Raw genomic sequence first — 16,693 nt, forward strand, 5'->3', positions numbered from 1 at the left:
TCGCTCTCAGGCATCGCTTGGCTGCGACTCGGGGGAAAGGGCTGGCAGTGCGCCTCGCTCACCGGCTCTCTCCCAAAACAGCGCCTCTTGCACCCTCCATCCGGAACTGCAGCCAGCAGACAGGCGGGCTGGCTGGCAGGCTGCAGTTCCGGATGGAGGGTTCAAGAGGCGCTGACTTGGGGGAGAGCCAGCGAGTGAGGTGAGGCTTTTTTTGACTCTTGACAGCAAAGGACGTGTGTGTGCTTCGGGGGGGGGCAGGCAAGGTGGGGGCCACAAACTATCATCCGGTGGGCCACAAATGGCCCCTGGGCCGCATGTTTGAGACCCCTGCTTTAAAGGTTGTGGCTGCAGACAGAGCCTTGGCAAAGAAGAGGTATATATCCTGAAACTCTTCTAAGAATTTGTCCAAAGGTTCCTGAATTCTAGCAGGAGGAATTCTGGTGGCTGTTGTGGGGGGAAAACACTGAAGCCCCAATGCCTGACAGTGATGCTGCAGATGGTCTGTGTTTTGATCTAGTTCTGCTTGGATTCTGCCTACACAACCTAACATGAGCTCTTTAGATCACTGGTTCTTAACCTTGGGTTACTCAGGAGTTTTGGACTGCAACTCCCAGAAGCCTTCACCAGCAACTGTGCTGGCTGGGGTTTCTGGGAGTTGCAGTTCAAAAACATCCGAGTAACAAAGGTTAAGAACCACTGCTTTAGATCAGATCTCTTAGACTGGATAATAAAATGACTAAAACTGAGAAGACTCGCTGTAAAAAAATGTAATTATGCTGGGGAAATGTTGAAGGCAACAGGAAAAGAGGAAAGCCAGACATGAGATGAACTGACTCAATAACAGAAACCACAGCAGTTTCCAGGGTTGTTAAGGACAAGAGATTTTTAAGGTCACTCAGCACATTGCCATGGGTCAGGAGCACCTTGATGGCCAGTAACAAGAGCCCCTTGCCATGAGGTTTTACCATGAGTGTCCTAAACTTCCTTTCTCCATCCTACAAGGACCAGATGTATTTATGATTTCAATGAATACAGACAGAAGCACCATGTTGGGAGTGTGTGTGAATTATGCCCCCATATACTAGCCCGCAGCATGAAAACATTCTGGATGCTTTTGATGAAAATAGCTTTATAATGCATTTATTGAAGCAGGGTGGGTGGGACAGATTTTTTGGGGAAACCAAATGTGTGCAGTATATTGTTTCTGGACTATTTTTCCCAGAATTCCCCGGGGAGGGTCTGGTTCCTCGGGATTTCTGGGAGTTGTAGTCCAGACAACACAGATCGTACTCTGGGAGAACTTTTCATTTCGATCACGTCTTTTTCTCCATCATGGGACCCCAAGGGCTCATTGAGTCCCCAATAAAAAAGACTCAGAAGACTGAAGATCATTTGGGCCGGCTGTCTTTTCAAGGGGAAAGGCGGGCTTAAAATATTTTACATAAATAATAAATAAATTTCTATTTAATACGACTTTTAGTGAACTATTGTTTGGAACTACTGAAATACGCTACGTCCAAGCGCTTTGTCCTGGACAAGACAGAACTCTGCTGTATGACTGAAGAGATTCATTTATTCATATTCTCAGGGGTGGGGAAAAAAAAACCCAAATAAAACAAAACATTCTTTCTTAGCTCGTGGAGGGGGAAATGGGTTAGATGGGGGTGGGGAGAGAGAGCGAGCGAGCAAAAGCACAACACCCATCTCAGGGTTAAAACCACCGAGCGTCCAATTCCTAGAATGGCACCGAATGATTATAGCCCGCAATGTTCCCTTCTCGACTCACGACTGCCCCCTCGCGGAGAACAGAGTTGGATCCCACTCTTGATCCAAGAACATGCGAGCATCCGGGCTTTACCTTTGAATGGGGCGCTTTGAAGGATCAGCGACGAAGGGAGGGAAGGAAGGAGGGGGAATGGGGGGGGGCTGAACCTCGAAGGAAAGAGCCTTGGGGCGCCCCACTGCGCACCCCACATCAAGTTCCAGGATCTCTCGCCGATGCTGCCGAGCCCCACAACCATTAGGTGAGAGAGCATCTTTTATCCACTAGGTGGGTATAGGAGAGGCTGTTCTTTTTTTTTGGACTACAACTCCCAGAATTCCCCACACTGTTATGGGTGCTTATAAGCTCTGGAGAATTCTGGGAGTTGTAGTCCAAAACACCCCAATGTTTTGGAATGTTGGGGAAAAGCTATGAAGTTATGGGGAATGATGGGAACTGTAGTCCCCAAATTGCGGGATTCTGGGGGGGGGGTTCCACTGCCCCCAATTTGCACAATCTCTGTTATTGTTAACGCTGTTACATGATGTTAAATTACCTGGAACCCCTTTGCCTGAGCCATCTCCGAAAGGTCCTGTCCTGCGCAGCCCTTTGCAAACTCAAACCTGTGGCTTCCTTTAGGGAGTCTGTCCATCTTATATTTGGTTTTCCTCTTTTCCTGCTGCTTTCCACCTTTCCCAGCATGATGGTCTTTTCCAGGGAATCCTGCCTTCTCACAATGTGCTCAAATTAGGACCGCCTCAGTTTCAGCATTTTTTGCCTCCAGAGAGAGTTCAGGCTGGATTTGATCTCGGACCCACCTACAGTATTTATCTTTCTGGCAGTCCAGCGTACTACGGTATATGCAAAGCTCTCCTCCTGCTCCACATTTCAAACGAACCAGTTTGTTTGTCCAGCTTCCACCTGGCGATTGGGAACAAAAGAACAGGGATGGTTGTTAGCCTTAGTTTCCAGTGACACCTTTGGGGCCCCTTTTTCCAAGGCGGATTCCCATGGGAAAGAATTCACGGTCTCTCCTGCGAATTTGGGGCACTGAATTCGACCCAGTTTACGTAAGCAACGTGCAGAGGAACAGAGATAAGGATTGTCTGGAAGGATCCTTTGGCCAGGGCTCTTACCCGCTTTCTGGACCATGCATGATACCCTGCTCTGTGTGAAACCATTTCTAAAAGAGTTTTTAAAGCAGAGAGCACCGTGTGTGCTATTGAGGAGGGTTATTAGTGCACAGAGAGCACTAATTCGCGTATCTGGACTATTCCTCCGAATCTTGGTGTCGCCTCTCTTTTTTTTACGCAGAAATCCATTCGCTCACCAAAGTCAACCTGTGCCTATAAGGAATCTGTCCGCTTTGGAATGAAAACCGACGTGGACGGAAGGCTGTGTGATTTCCGTTGGCTGCGGTTGCCATGTTTCAACAGGATCCCTGCTGTTGTGACCTTAAAATAGGAATTGCTGACCACACAACAGAGTGTTCGGGATCCTCTTAAAGGCTCCATGTCAGGCAGAAGATGGATTCAGCGGATCCTGAAGTAGAAAGAGGAAGCCCAGAGGCTGTGGGGCCTGAGCGAAGTGGGGCGATTTGGGAAAGAAGAAGGCAGGGGGACCTAGAAAAGGATCCCACAAGCTCAGAGGCCCAACGCCGGCGCTTCAGAGGGTTTTGCTCTCAGGATGGCAAACGCCCCAGGGAGATTTGCAGTCGGATCCACGAACTTTGCCATCTGTGGCTAAAGCCAGAACAGAAGACCAAGAGTCAGATCGTGGACCTGGTGATCCTGGAGCAGTTCTTGGCTGTCCTGCCCCCAGAGATGGAGAACTGGGTCCGGGAGTGTGGGGCAGAAACCAGTTCCCAGGCGGTCGCCCTGGCCGAAGGCTTCCTCCTGAGCCAGGCCGAGGAGAAGAGGCAAGAAGAGCAGCAGGTGAGAGCATATCATTGCATTAATTCCAGGGCACAAAAATGGAGTGGAATCTTTTCCTAAACGTGAGCCAGAATCCTGCTGGTGTATAGATAAGGTTTGTGTAGCTTCTGGCAGCTCACCGAGGAGGTATCTGGAACACGTGTTGGTTGTGTAGTCAGATAAGTGAGCAGGCACACAACCAACACACACTCTGGATCCCCATCCTTTATCTGCAGCAAGTTACACAAATCTTTTGTGAACAGCAACAGAATTGTGGCCATTATTATTGGCTGCTTGGTGGTTTCAGGAGAGGGATAGTGGGCTTGAGCCAATAGTGAATTTTTGGTGAAGTTTGGGAGAAGAAAGGGAGGCAGGCAGATCCAGATGTACCGCTCTGCATTTGGATTTGAAGGCACTTGTAGCTATCCATACTGTTCTGCTACTTATGGATGTTCCACATGGGCAGGAGACATCTCATCTCTATTTTCTTCCTTAATTTAATGATTACCATGTGTCGTCAAGTCGATTCGGACTTCTGGCAACCCTTTCCAGGGTTTTCTAGGTAGAGAATATTCACAGAAGTGGTTGGCTCTTCCCTTCTTCTGGGGAACGTCCTGGGAGGGTGCAGCTGGCCCAAGGCTACCCAGGCTGGCTGTGTTTTGCAGGAGGGCCCAGTGGGGAATTGAACTTCCGACCTGAGCCAGATACCTAAACCACTGAGTTGTCCAGCCAGCTCTTCCGTAATTTATTTACCCTTTATTTTAAAAGCCCTAAACTGCTTTCCATCCACAGGGATTTTAAAATAATGGACATACACAGCCAACTGAAGTGGCAGGGGAAACAGGAAAAGGCCATAGTGTTAGCGCCGGGCATTCGTCCATAAGGAGACTCCTCTAGAATCATGGTGCCACCCCAGACAAGGTCTTCCCCTTTGAATGGATAGAATGCTCTCCTTCTACGGATAATCCTCTGAGTAGAAGCCTCATCGGGTGATCTGGGTACAGGGGCTGGTTGGCTCCTGCAGAGATGTACATCCTGACCTGTTAAGGGCTTTGAGAGTCCAGGGCGACCGTTCCCTCGGGACGGACTAAGAAAGGCAGTCAGCGTAATTCTGGGTTCAGAACTCTACACATCACCTAAACTCTACACCATTCCTGTTCGGCGGTCTCCTTGAATTCATGCTCTTCTTCCAGGTAAAGGCAGCTGCTGGTTTCCCGAAGGCAAAAGAATCTCGCCTGGACTCCAGACAGAGAAGAGAGCTGTTGCAGATCCTGCAGGAGAACGATGGAGGTGCCATCTTGCCAAGTAAGGTATAGCAGGACCTGCAGGTAACTTGGCTTCTCTCGCTGGACAGGATCTGAAATTAACATGAATTTATATAAATCTTTTTTTTCCCTGCCAGTTTGTGTCTACAAACCAGAGGCATGACATAGTTACAGTGGTGCCTTGCTTAACAACGATAATCCGTTCCAGGAAAATCGCCGTTAAGCGAAAACTTCGCGAAGCGAAATAAAAAACCCCATTGAAATGCATTGAAACCCGTTCAGTGTGTTCCAATGGAGTAAAAACTCACCGTCCTCCATACAGTGGCCATTTTCGCTTCCTGTATAGCAAGGAATCGGTCCCTAAACACAGCGGGGAGCCATTTTAATTACCTGGCGGCCATTTTGAAACCGCCAATTAACTGTTAGAAAAACGTCGTTTTGCGAAGAATCGGTTCCCGAAGCAGGGAACCGATCATCACAAAGTGAAATCCCCCCATTTAGACCATCGTTTTGCGATCGCAATTGCAATCGCAAAAAGATTGTCGTAAAGCGGATTCGTCGTAATGCAGGGCAATCGTAAAGCGAGGCACCTCTGTATGCCGTTTCCAACCTGTTGCAACCTTTTTCAGACCACAGAGTTAGAGGGGTCTTTCTACGATCTGGTCCAGTGGTTCCCAACCTTGGGTCACCCAGAGGTTCTTGGACGACGACTCCCAGAAATCTTGGCCAGCACAGCTCATGGTGAAGGCTTCTGGGAGTTTTAATCCAAGATCCTCTGGGCACCCCAGATTGGGAACTACTGATCTATCTGGTCCAACTTTAGATGGTTGAGTGTTTAGTTTCTGCCTATTAGGCTCTACATAGCGAGTCTTTTTAAAAAACTACCAGACCGGTAATCTCTTGGAGCTCCCTTTGAACCCAGTGGTGCCCACCTATTTCCCAGCGTGTTTCTCCAGAGGTTTCAAAGATCTGCCAAAGATCTGTTCATTAGCTGTAAGAACATGAAAATACCTGTTCTTATTTTCATTTCTTGATCAAAGCAACCGATTCTGGCTAGAAGAATTTCTGCAGACATCTGGCGGCCTAAGACATAAGACATAAGACATAAGAAATTTATTTGTCATTGCGCTCACAAGTGGGTGCAACGAAATGAGGTGCTCTTCCCCAAGGTAAAACTGGACAACACTACAAAAAAAAGTTAAAATATACACAACTTTCACCATCCAAATATAGATACCCCGTTTTCTCTCAGCAATTAAAATCCACCAAAAACCTATGGCCCCACATTTAAACTCAATACTGCACTTGGGTAAAAACTGTTCTTGAATCTGCTTGTCCTTGCTTTCAATACCCTGAATCTCCTTCCTGATGGTAATAGTTTAAAGAGCTGATATCCCGGATGAGAGGAGTCTTTCAGTATGTTAGATATCTTCCTCTTACATCTGTTCTTATACAATTCTTCCAAAGAGGGGAGTGAACAGCCAATGATGTTTTGGGCCGTCTTAATCACCCTTTGAATTGCCTTTTTCTCTGCCACTGTGCAGCTCGTGAACCATACACAGAGACAGTAGGATAATATGCTCTCAATCGAACTCCGATAGAAGGTGATTAACAAACTCTCAGTCAATTGTTGCTTTCTAAGAATCCTTAGAAAATACAACCGTTGTTGTGCCTTCCTGATTAACGCAGCGGTGTTTGCACTCCAAGTCAGGTCATTTGTTATGATAGTCCCAAGAAACTTACATTCAACCACCTGTTCCACACAAACTCCATCTATATACAGTGGCTGAATGTCTGCTCTTTTTTTCCTATAGTCCACTATGAATTCCTTGGTTTTTTGGATGTTAAATAAAAGATTGTGTTTTTTGCACCAGCGGGATAGCTGTAATACCTCGTCCCGATACGCAGACTCATCATCCCCAGAGATAAGTCCTACTAGTGTAGTATCGTCTGCAAATTTGATAATCCTATTACTGGGATGGTTATTGGTGCAATCCGATGAATAAATGGAGAACAGTAGTGGACTAAGGACACAACCTTGTGGAGTGCCAGTGCTGAGTATCTTGTCAGTAGAGATGTAGTCATTCAGTTTAACCCTTTGTGGACGATTTGTTAAAAAATCCAAAATCCACAGACAGATAGAATCTGGAAAATCAAGATCTTTAAGCTCCACAAAATCGAAAAATCCCGTACATAACAGGTGCTCAGCTCCACAGAGAAAACCCGAAACAAGATCGTTCTTGCAGGGTTGTTAACCAGAAAACCTATCACCCCCTCAAGCTAGTTGGTTTCATTTCCCATCTTCTCTCATTCTCAAAAACAATCTCCTTACATGACCATCTGGATTTCTGTCATTTGAACTCATTAAATTTTGCCTGGACTCTCAAACAAGCAAGAACACTTATTCAGTGTCGTAGATCATATGGCATTGGTTATACATTTTTTACTTTAGGTTATATCACCGCTGCCTGTTTTATGTGAATTTAGTTTTTCCAAACCAAATTTCTGACCACTATATGTGGGAGTGGGTGACCACCACCCCCACTGCACCAGCAAAAATCCCAGACATGGTCGAGCCGTTATGTAATTCCTTCTCTGGAAGGAAGATTTAAGAAAATCCTCAAAGAACCTCATCTGTGTGTTTGTGGTAGCCCACAGGTAGAGGATAATATACACTACAAATAAACCAGATGACACACTCAGGATAGAGTAGGTTGACAGGCTATGAGCCGGGATTACTAATCGCTTCCCTTAACAATATAGGTAAAGATCAAATATTTGCTCTCAAGTGGAAGCAATAGCTGGCTCTTCAGTGGTTGAGGTCCCTGGCTGCATAACCAAAGGTTGGGAGTTCGATCCCCCCCCCACTGGGCCTCCTGAGGGAAGAGCCAGCCTGGGTGGCCTTGAGCCAGCGCTGTGCCCAGTCCCAAGGCTCACCCTAGAAGAAAGGAAGGGGGAAACCACTTATGATCACTCTTTACTTAGAAAACCTTGAAAAGGGTCACTGTAGGTCAGAATTGACTTGACAGCACACAATTGCTATTATAACCAGTTCTACAGAGGTTAATATGGCCAGATTTGCTGGGAAGACAGCGTCGCTTCTCTCTGTATTTTTAACTTCCTGCTACAACTGTGTCATTTGCCAAACGTATGTTTTTAGCTTATTTGTACCTTGGCTACAGCCTGTATTTGGTTGGCTAAAAGGAGAGGACTCAGTGGTAGATGAATCCAAAGGGCAGAGTCGGACAGAAGGGACCTCTCCCCTGGGGGTCCACTCCCAGGCAGGCCGTTCCCAACAAGGGCAAGAGACAGCTTGACGGCCAGGCCTCAGCAGGGCCAGGCCCCACCCCAAGAGTTATGGGTCCATGCATTTCGAGGCATGCGTCTACCCTCGAAAGTTGCCCTCTAAATGTTTTCCGAAATGGACCACTGCCTGGTCTCTCACTGCACCACCAGCTGGGGTACTTAGAGCAGACTTTCCCCTACCCAGCCAGGGAGGTGCAACTGTCCAGGTGTCTCCATCAGGGATGTTGGCAAGTCTTTGGAACCAAGTTCAAGTCTCGGGGCCGAGACCCAAGTTGCAAACCTTAAGACCGAGTCTTGGAGTCCTTGTCTCCGTTCCCTTGAGGCTTGGGACACAGGACTTGGACTGCGCACGTGTGCCACCCGGCTGAAAGATGCGCAGAGATGTGTAGATGGAGGCTGCAGCTAGTTTCTGGAAGGGAAGCCGGGCCCTGCTGCCTCTGAAGGTGGCGGCAGCCATGGCAGGTAGGCCCGTAAGGATTCAATATCACGACTCGGACAAAGGGGTCCAATTCACGGGTTGAGTCCTGAGCGCCTCCAGAAACCTCCCAGTTGAGTCCAAATCAAGTGGCCGGCCCAACTTGAGATGGACTCAAGGGCTAGTGGCGAATCGCAAGTCCCCATCTCTGGGCTTAATCCAGCGAACACATAACCCACCTACAGCTCCTGCGGAGAGTCTTAAACAATCACAGACCCATGAGTTGGCAGGGCTTCTGCTATGCCCAAGTGGTTCTTGGTGAGACAGGTGATGTTGGATGGATCCCTCCCTGTGGAAAATGGCCAGGAGGGATTGACACCAAGGCTCAGGAGGACCTGTTTTTTTTTCCAAAGGCTCTTCTGGCATTAAGTGGTCTGCCCTCTTTTTTTCTGTCTCCCTCCACAGGCGGAGGAACAACCTTGCAGCCGTGTCCGAGGGTTTCTTCTGTAGCAGCAGAAATGACTACCGTCTGGTCCGATCAGGTAGGAGGAGGAGGAGGAGGAGGAGGAGGAGAGGGGGAGGGATCTGGGAAGTGGGAAGTATTCTCTGGATACCCTGGATCTGACATGATAATACAAACGGCTCTGCTTCCCTTTATCTGGACACAGCACATCTGTTTAGGACCCCTTTTTAAAAAAAAAAAACCCACTAAACAGCACTCAACATGGTAACCTTTCCTCCAGCCTTTTTATCTTTCCCACTGCTCTTTTTTTCCCTGCACTTTTTCAGCTGTACAGCGTGCTTTGGGTCACGAGGATAACCGAAATAGGGCACCATGTTCCAAGGCTGGATCGCGCCCATAAATTTACACAAAGGCAAGATGCTCTATCAGAAGGACTTGCCATCCGGTTTGGGGCTGCAACGTGAACTGGAAAGAGAAACCGAATTCTGATTTTCTTTCCTCCCCAGAGTTTTGTGACTTTTGAGGAGGTGGCTGTGCATTTCACCGAGGAAGAGTGGTTTTTGCTGGATCCGTACCACAAAGCTTTGCACAGGGAAGTCATGGAGGAGAATTATAAGAATGTAGTCTCTCTTGGTAAGACTTGGCTTGGCGGCATCTGGAAGCAGAAAAGGCTGTTATTTTTCCATATCAATGCTCCATATATGATATTACAGTATTCAGATATTTTCATTTAACGTGACTTGTGACTTGTGACTTGTGACTTGTTTATGAATGGATTATCCATCTATTTTTTTCTCTTCGTGTGAAATGACGTTATTTCTGATAATAAGTGTATAGAATTTTAAGACTCTCTTTTTATATTGTAACATTGGCCAAGAAAAGGTTGCAGAGTCCCTAATCATTGTTCAGATAAAAATCACCTCTGACTTACAGCGACTCTATGAAGGAGCGATCTCCAAAACACCCTCTCAACAGCCCAGCTCAGCTCTTGCAAACTCAAATCTGGGGGTTCCTTTAAGGAATCAGTCCATCTTGTATTTGTTCCTCCTCTCTTCCTGCTGCCTTCCCCCTTTCCCAGCATTGTGGTCTTTTCCAGACTCCTGCTTTCTCATGATGTGAGGATAGCCTCAGTTTCGGCCTGTTTTGCCTCCTGAGAAGGTTCAGGCTTGATTTGATTCAGGACCTTCATTTTTTCTGGCAATCTTGGGGTATCCACAAAGCTCTCCTCTGGCATCATATGTCAAATACATCAGTTAGGGTAATACTTAAAATGCATGCCGGCTTTTAGGAAATAGAGAGACAGCAAGGCCGGAGGACGGGAAATCATTCATTTTGAGGACTCCAAATCTGCAGAGCTTCACAATTTAGTCCAGATGTGGTGGGGATTATGGGGATTTCTAATCCAAAAAAGGGAATGTTTTCTTAACGTCGCTTCTGCACAGGGGAGGTGCCTGATCTTCCCCACCACCGGCACCGTGGCAGAGGAAGATATTTAACCTCCAGGATGGCTCCTGTCTCTTTATTTGTTGATTTAAACACCAACTTTCAGTGTTTCCATATACCTGAAAGAGCTTCCGGTGTCAAGCAACAGAAAAGCAACCCCTGCACCAGTCATTCGTGGTCATGATGACTGACAAGGTAGAAAAAGAAAGCAACAGATGAAACATGCCATGCGTTGCTTTTGCAAAATGTTATTTTCGCATTAGCTATCCCTTCCCAAACGACATAGTGTACACGAAGATCTATCTGCATATTGACAATATTTGGGTGGGACCATCCATTGTGATATTATTATTATTATTATTATTATTATTATTATTATTATTATTATTATTATTATTATTATTATTATTATTATTATTATTATTATTATTATTATTATTATTATTATCATCGTCGTCGTCGTCGTCGTCGTCGTCGTCGTCGTCGTCGTCGTTGTTGTTGTTGTTTTTATTGTTTTTATTGTTTTTATTGTTGTTATATGAATTATAATTATAATATGAATACGAATGTTGTTGTTGTTGTTGTTGTTGTTGTTGATGATGATGATGATGATGATGATGATGATGATAATAATAATTAATAATAATAATAATAATAATAATAATAATAATAATAATAATAATAATAATAATAATAATAATAATAATAATAATAATAATAATAATAATAATAATAATAAAATTCTGACTTGTGGTGACCCTTTTCAGGGTTTTCCAGATTGAAAATACTCAGAGAGGTGGTTGGCCCTTCCCTTCTTCTGGGGTGTGTGTGTTATTTCTGAGACTGTGCAGCTGGCCCAAGGCCACCCAGGCTGGCTCTTCTCCCAGAAGAAGTGGGGGAATTCTCCCAGTGGGGGAATCGAACTCCCAAACCCTGGCTCCTCAGCCAGAGACCTAAACCACTGAGCTGTCCAGACAGTACAATATAATACCTCTCTCATAATACAGAGTGATCTTGGGAGAGTGTATCCCTTCAAAATGGCCAGTCATAGTTTTATCCATTACTTCTTTTTTTTAAATATGGACAATCTCTTCATTTCTCTTTAACTGACCGGAAGCCTAAACTAGCTTATGGAAGGTCAACAGATGCAACTGTGTGTCATTAAAACTTCTATTTTTATTATTTTATATACTGCTCTGTTACTGCAGGGCACTAATCTGGGTGGTGTCCAATGCAAGAATTTAAGGCATGAATAGAGGAAACAAAAAGTAAACACAACCTAAAAAATCATTCAAGGATTCACCCAGCCTGGCCCGGCTTGACCAGATAGTGTTTGGATAGTAGCAACTGTTCACTTCCTCCCCCTTCATTCTGTAGTGTTTGTGGACAGCAAGCCTCAGCCGTAGCACCTCCCACAAGGAGACTACAACTCCCAGAAATCACCAAGAATTTCCCAGGCAGAATCTTGGGCGTTGCAGCTTGCAAACACAAATCTGCAGATCTCTACCACTGGTGTAACACGAGAGCAGGCTGGAGGGTGGTGGGTGAAAGAAACACCACCACATCACAGATCTCCAGACGGCTGGAGCAGTCTTACTGGAGACCTTGCACGCTTTCTCATCCAGATGCTCCCCATGCAACTGTTGCAGGTGAAGATGTCTGACAAAAAGAAACCGTCCGTGCATCTCCCCCAGACAATGTATTGTTCACGTGCCCTTGATTCCCCCCTTTCAAAAAAGGGGCACCGTCCTGTTGCAGAGCCTCCTGGGAAATGTAGTTCCCTGGGTGTGGGAGCTTTTGAGGCCACCCTCCGTTCTGCTGTTGTGCGGAGGGGAGGTGTAGAGATTTACAACTCCCAGAATTCTTCCTGGAGAGTCTGTGGACACTTCTGGGAGTTGTAGTCCAGTTCTAGGAGGTGCTCTGGGGAGGTGTGGGAGCTGTAGCGCGCAAAGACAGTAACACCCCACCCCATTCCTACTCATAGGGCTGCAGGTTGGAATGGTCTTCCGAAGGAGAAGAAGAGAACAGCCCTAGTTCAGAGGAGGAGAACCGGGTGGCAAAGATTACGATGGCCATTCCCCCTTGCTAGCTTTTCCTTCATTCTTTGAGGGACGGAGTTCCTCCTTTTGCGTCACATCTTTCTTTATTGTTGCAGGTGACGGGAGAAAGAGTCATCCGAAGGATGAAAAGTGGAGGAGAAGACGAGAAACCGAACAAAAGTGGAAGAGGAAAAACGTGGTTTGTGAAGGCATAGGTGTCTGCGGATCCCCAGTACTACAAGCGTGTAAGAACAGAAAAATACTCCTGAAGGGGAAGAAAAGCATACCTACAGCAGTGAGCACAAGCCAACCCATCGAAGTGCATGGAACAAAAAATACATGTCAGTGCTCAGAGTGTGGTAAGGTATTTGCGAGGAAGTTACACCTTATACTCCATGAAAAATGCCGTGTTGGAGGGAAACCCTTTAAATGCCCCAAATGTTGGAAGGGATTCAGTCAACGCACTCACCTGACTGTCCACCAAAGAACCCACACTGGAGACAAACCCTACCATTGCGCCATGTGCGGAAGGCTTTTCTGTCAGCGTGGCGGGCTTGCTAAGCCCCAGAGGACCCACACAGGAGAGAAACCGTATCCATGCTCGGCGTGTGGGAGGAGCTTCAGCGACAGCAGCCAGCTTACTGTCCATCGAAGGACTCACACGGGAGAGAAGCCGTATAATTGCTCTGCGTGCGGGAAACGCTTCAGGCACAGCACAACTCTTGCTGTCCATCAAGGAACCCACACAAGAGAGAAACCCTACAAATGCTCAGACTGTGGGGGGACCTTTAGATCTGGTCAACATCTCACAGCACAGCACAGAACCCACACAGGAGAGAAACCATATTTATTGTGTGGGAAAAACTTCCGACGACGGAGTACCCTCACTAACCACGGAAAAATCCACACAGGGGAGAAACCGTATCCATGCTCTGAGGATGGAAAGAATTTCAGGTCTAGCCCACCCCTTGTTCCCAGAGACAGACCCTATAAATGCTCTGAGTGTGGAAAGAGCTTTAGACAGAGGAGTACCCTTGCTGCCCATCAAAACACCCACACAGGGGAAAAACCATACAGATGCTCAACCTGTGGAAAGAGTTTCAGCCTCAAGGCCAACCTTGGCGTCCATCAAAGAACCCATACAGGAGAGAAACCCTACAAATGCTCCGAGTGTGGGGAAAAATTCAGACACGCGGGTATTCTTGTGGCTCATGAAAGAACCCACACAGGAGAGAAACCGTATAAATGCTCCGAGTGCGGAAAGAATTTCAGTCGTAACGCTAACCTGGCCATCCATCAAAGAACCCACGCAGCAGATAAAGCTTGTAAAAGCTCTGAACCTGGGGAAAGCTTCAGGGGTGTGATTACTGTTCCTAGCCTCCCCCAGGAGGAAAACCATATCAGTGCTCAGTTTGTGGAAAGAACTTCAGTCGTCGTGCTAACCTGGCCGTCCATCAAAGAACACACACAGGAGACAAACCCTTCAAATGCTCCGAATGCGAAAAGAGTTTTAGACACAGGAGCACCTTTGATGTCCACCAACGGACTCACACAGGGGAGAAACCGTACAAATGTCCAGAGTGCCAGAAGACCTTCAGGCAGAGGAGTAATCTTATTGCCCATCAAAGCACCCACACAGGAGAAAAACCGTATAAATGCTCTGTGTGCGGAAAAAGCTTTAGTCTCAAGCCTAACCTGGCTGTTCATCAAAGAATCCACACAGGGGAGAAGCCCTATAAATGCTCTGTGTGTGGAAAGACCTTCGCCTACATGGGTAACCTGGCGGCTCACGAAAAAACACACACAGAGGAAAAACCCTATAAATGCTCTAAGTGTGGAAAGAGTTTCAAACTGAGCTATAAGCTTGCGGTCCATGACAGGATTCATACAGGAGAGAAACCCCATGAATGTTCAGAGTGCGGAAAGAGTTTCACTCATAAATGTAACCTAACATCCCATAAAAGGACTCACACAAGAGAAAAGCCACAGGACAGTATAGAGCAGAAACTGTTAGTTCTCCGTAGAGAAGATAGCACAGGATAAAAAGCCTTCAAGTGCTCACAATCTAGAAAAGGCTTCAGATTTTTTTATCTACCATGAAAGAAGGGTACAAAGTGTGATCGTTTGTTTGTCCATTGTCTCTTGATATTCTTTGTTGCTCCATATATAAGATTTGAAAAAAGTCAGTTTCTGCCCGTGTCAGTGTCCAGTCCAAAATGAACATTTCTTCTCCATTACTTGTTTACTATGACCCCCTTATCTTTGGGGTCAGTAACCACTGATTCATTTATCCACAGATTGAAAATATTTTATAATGTATAAAAGAACTGTCTACTAGGGAGTCAGAGACCATGCTATGTATAGTGTTTGCTATTAAGAACCTAAGAAGAGCCCTGCTGGATCAGGCTAAGGGCCCCTCTAGTCCAGCTTCCTGGATCTCACAGGGGGCCCCCACCAGATGCCTCTGGGAGCCCACAAAACAATGAGATATAACTGTGTCCTGATCCCTCTCCCCTGAATCTGGCATTTGGAGGCACCTTCCTTCGAAGCGTGGAGATCATACACCCCCATCATCATGGCTTGTCACCTGCGATGGACTTTTACTCCAGGATCTGTCCAATCCCCTTTTTAAAGCATCTAAGCCAGATGCCATCACCACATCTTGTAGCAAGGAGTTCCACAGACCAACCAACTGCTGGATCAATAAATATTTTCTTTCGTCTGTTCTCACTCTCCCAATGGTCAATTGGAGTGGATGTCCCCTGGTTCTAGTTTTGTATGAGAGGAGGAAAATGCTTCCCTCTATCCACTTTAGGTAAAGGTAAAGGTTCCCCTTGACAATTTTTGTCCAGTTGTGTTCGACTCTAGGGGGTGGTGCTCATCCCCGTTTTCAAGCCATAGAGCCAGCGTTTTGTCCGAAGACAATCTTCCGTGGTCACATGGCCAGTGCGACTTAGACACGGAACGCTGTTACCTTCCCACCGAAGTGGTCCCTATTTATCTACTTGCATTTGCATGCTTTCGAACCACTAGGTTGGCAGGAGCTGGGACAAGCAACAGGAGCTCACTCCGTTGCGTGGATTCGATCTTACGACTGCTTGGTCTTCTGACCCTGCAGCACAGGCTTCTGCGGTTTAGCCCGCAGCGCCACCACGTCCCCTTTATTTTAAGGTACCCACCCTAAACTAAGCATTATCTAAGTATCCTCAGCCAGATTATCCTAACTCAGCATAAATAAGTATAAATCGGACTTTCAGCAATTTTTGAAAGCAATGCTCCTGGATCTTTTGACTGCAACTAATGCTGTGTATGTGGAAGACAGAAAGACTGACGGTAGGAACGATTATTGCTCAAAACAGCATATTAGTCTCCAGATTCTTTTGACAATTGGGCTCCTGCCCTGAACATTCATGGACAGTTGTACAGCCATCACCCAAACAATTCAACCATAGAGGTGAGAAGCCTTAATAACTTTTAGAAACACTTTTATTATAAAGAATGCAATTTGTTAAAAAACAAAAAAAGAGACTGACAAACAGCTATGAACAGCAACAACAAACGGGGAACTACAATCAGGATAAAACGGGAAATGAAGTGAGTTCAATGGTCGCACAGCACTGTGAAAAATAAGTTCTTTCTGTTAGGTTAGGCATCCTTCAGTCTCGAGAGACTATGGTAGCGTGCTCTGTAGGGAGGACTTGGAACAGCATCTAGTGTGGCTGAAGAGGCCAATTCGAGAGTGACAATCCCTTCCACACTGAAGACAAATCCAATCTGTCCCCTGTCCAGCTCCCTGGTTTTGTTGCTTTCGTGACTGCCTCTTTGCCTCGGCCTGCTGGACAAGGGTCTCTTCAAATTGGTTCTTTCTGTAAACTCAAGAATTTGAAGATTTTGCCATCAAACGGTCGAGGATGTTGCCCCAAAATTTAAGTTGTAGGGGGCAGTTGTCTCCAATGAGAACCATGTGGTCCCCATAAGCAATTAATGTGAACCAAATGATTAATTCCTGGATGCTGGCGGGAAGTCTTGGAAGAACAGAACCGGCTTTCCCCCCCTGTTCCCTCAGAGTTCACAGGTCAGCAGGCTG

The 16,693-nt window shown here is 46.3% G+C and overlaps 1 protein-coding gene across 1 annotated transcript; it reads left to right on the forward strand.

The window, feature by feature from the left end:
* The first annotated feature begins 3,072 nt into the window (after positions 1-3,072).
* Positions 3,073-15,331, forward strand: LOC144587451 (uncharacterized). The gene is made up of 5 exons (XM_078388084.1): positions 3,073-3,696; positions 4,869-4,980; positions 9,127-9,203; positions 9,631-9,757; positions 12,723-15,331. Exons 1-5 carry the CDS (start codon positions 3,289-3,291, stop codon positions 14,459-14,461), a joined length of 2,463 nt encoding a protein of 820 aa, XP_078244210.1. The 5' UTR covers positions 3,073-3,288; the 3' UTR covers positions 14,462-15,331.
* The last annotated feature ends 1,362 nt before the right edge of the window (positions 15,332-16,693 follow it).

The sequence above is a fragment of the Pogona vitticeps genome, chromosome 2, assembly GCF_051106095.1.
Source record: "Pogona vitticeps strain Pit_001003342236 chromosome 2, PviZW2.1, whole genome shotgun sequence".
In the NCBI taxonomy this organism is placed as follows: domain Eukaryota; kingdom Metazoa; phylum Chordata; class Lepidosauria; order Squamata; family Agamidae; genus Pogona; species Pogona vitticeps.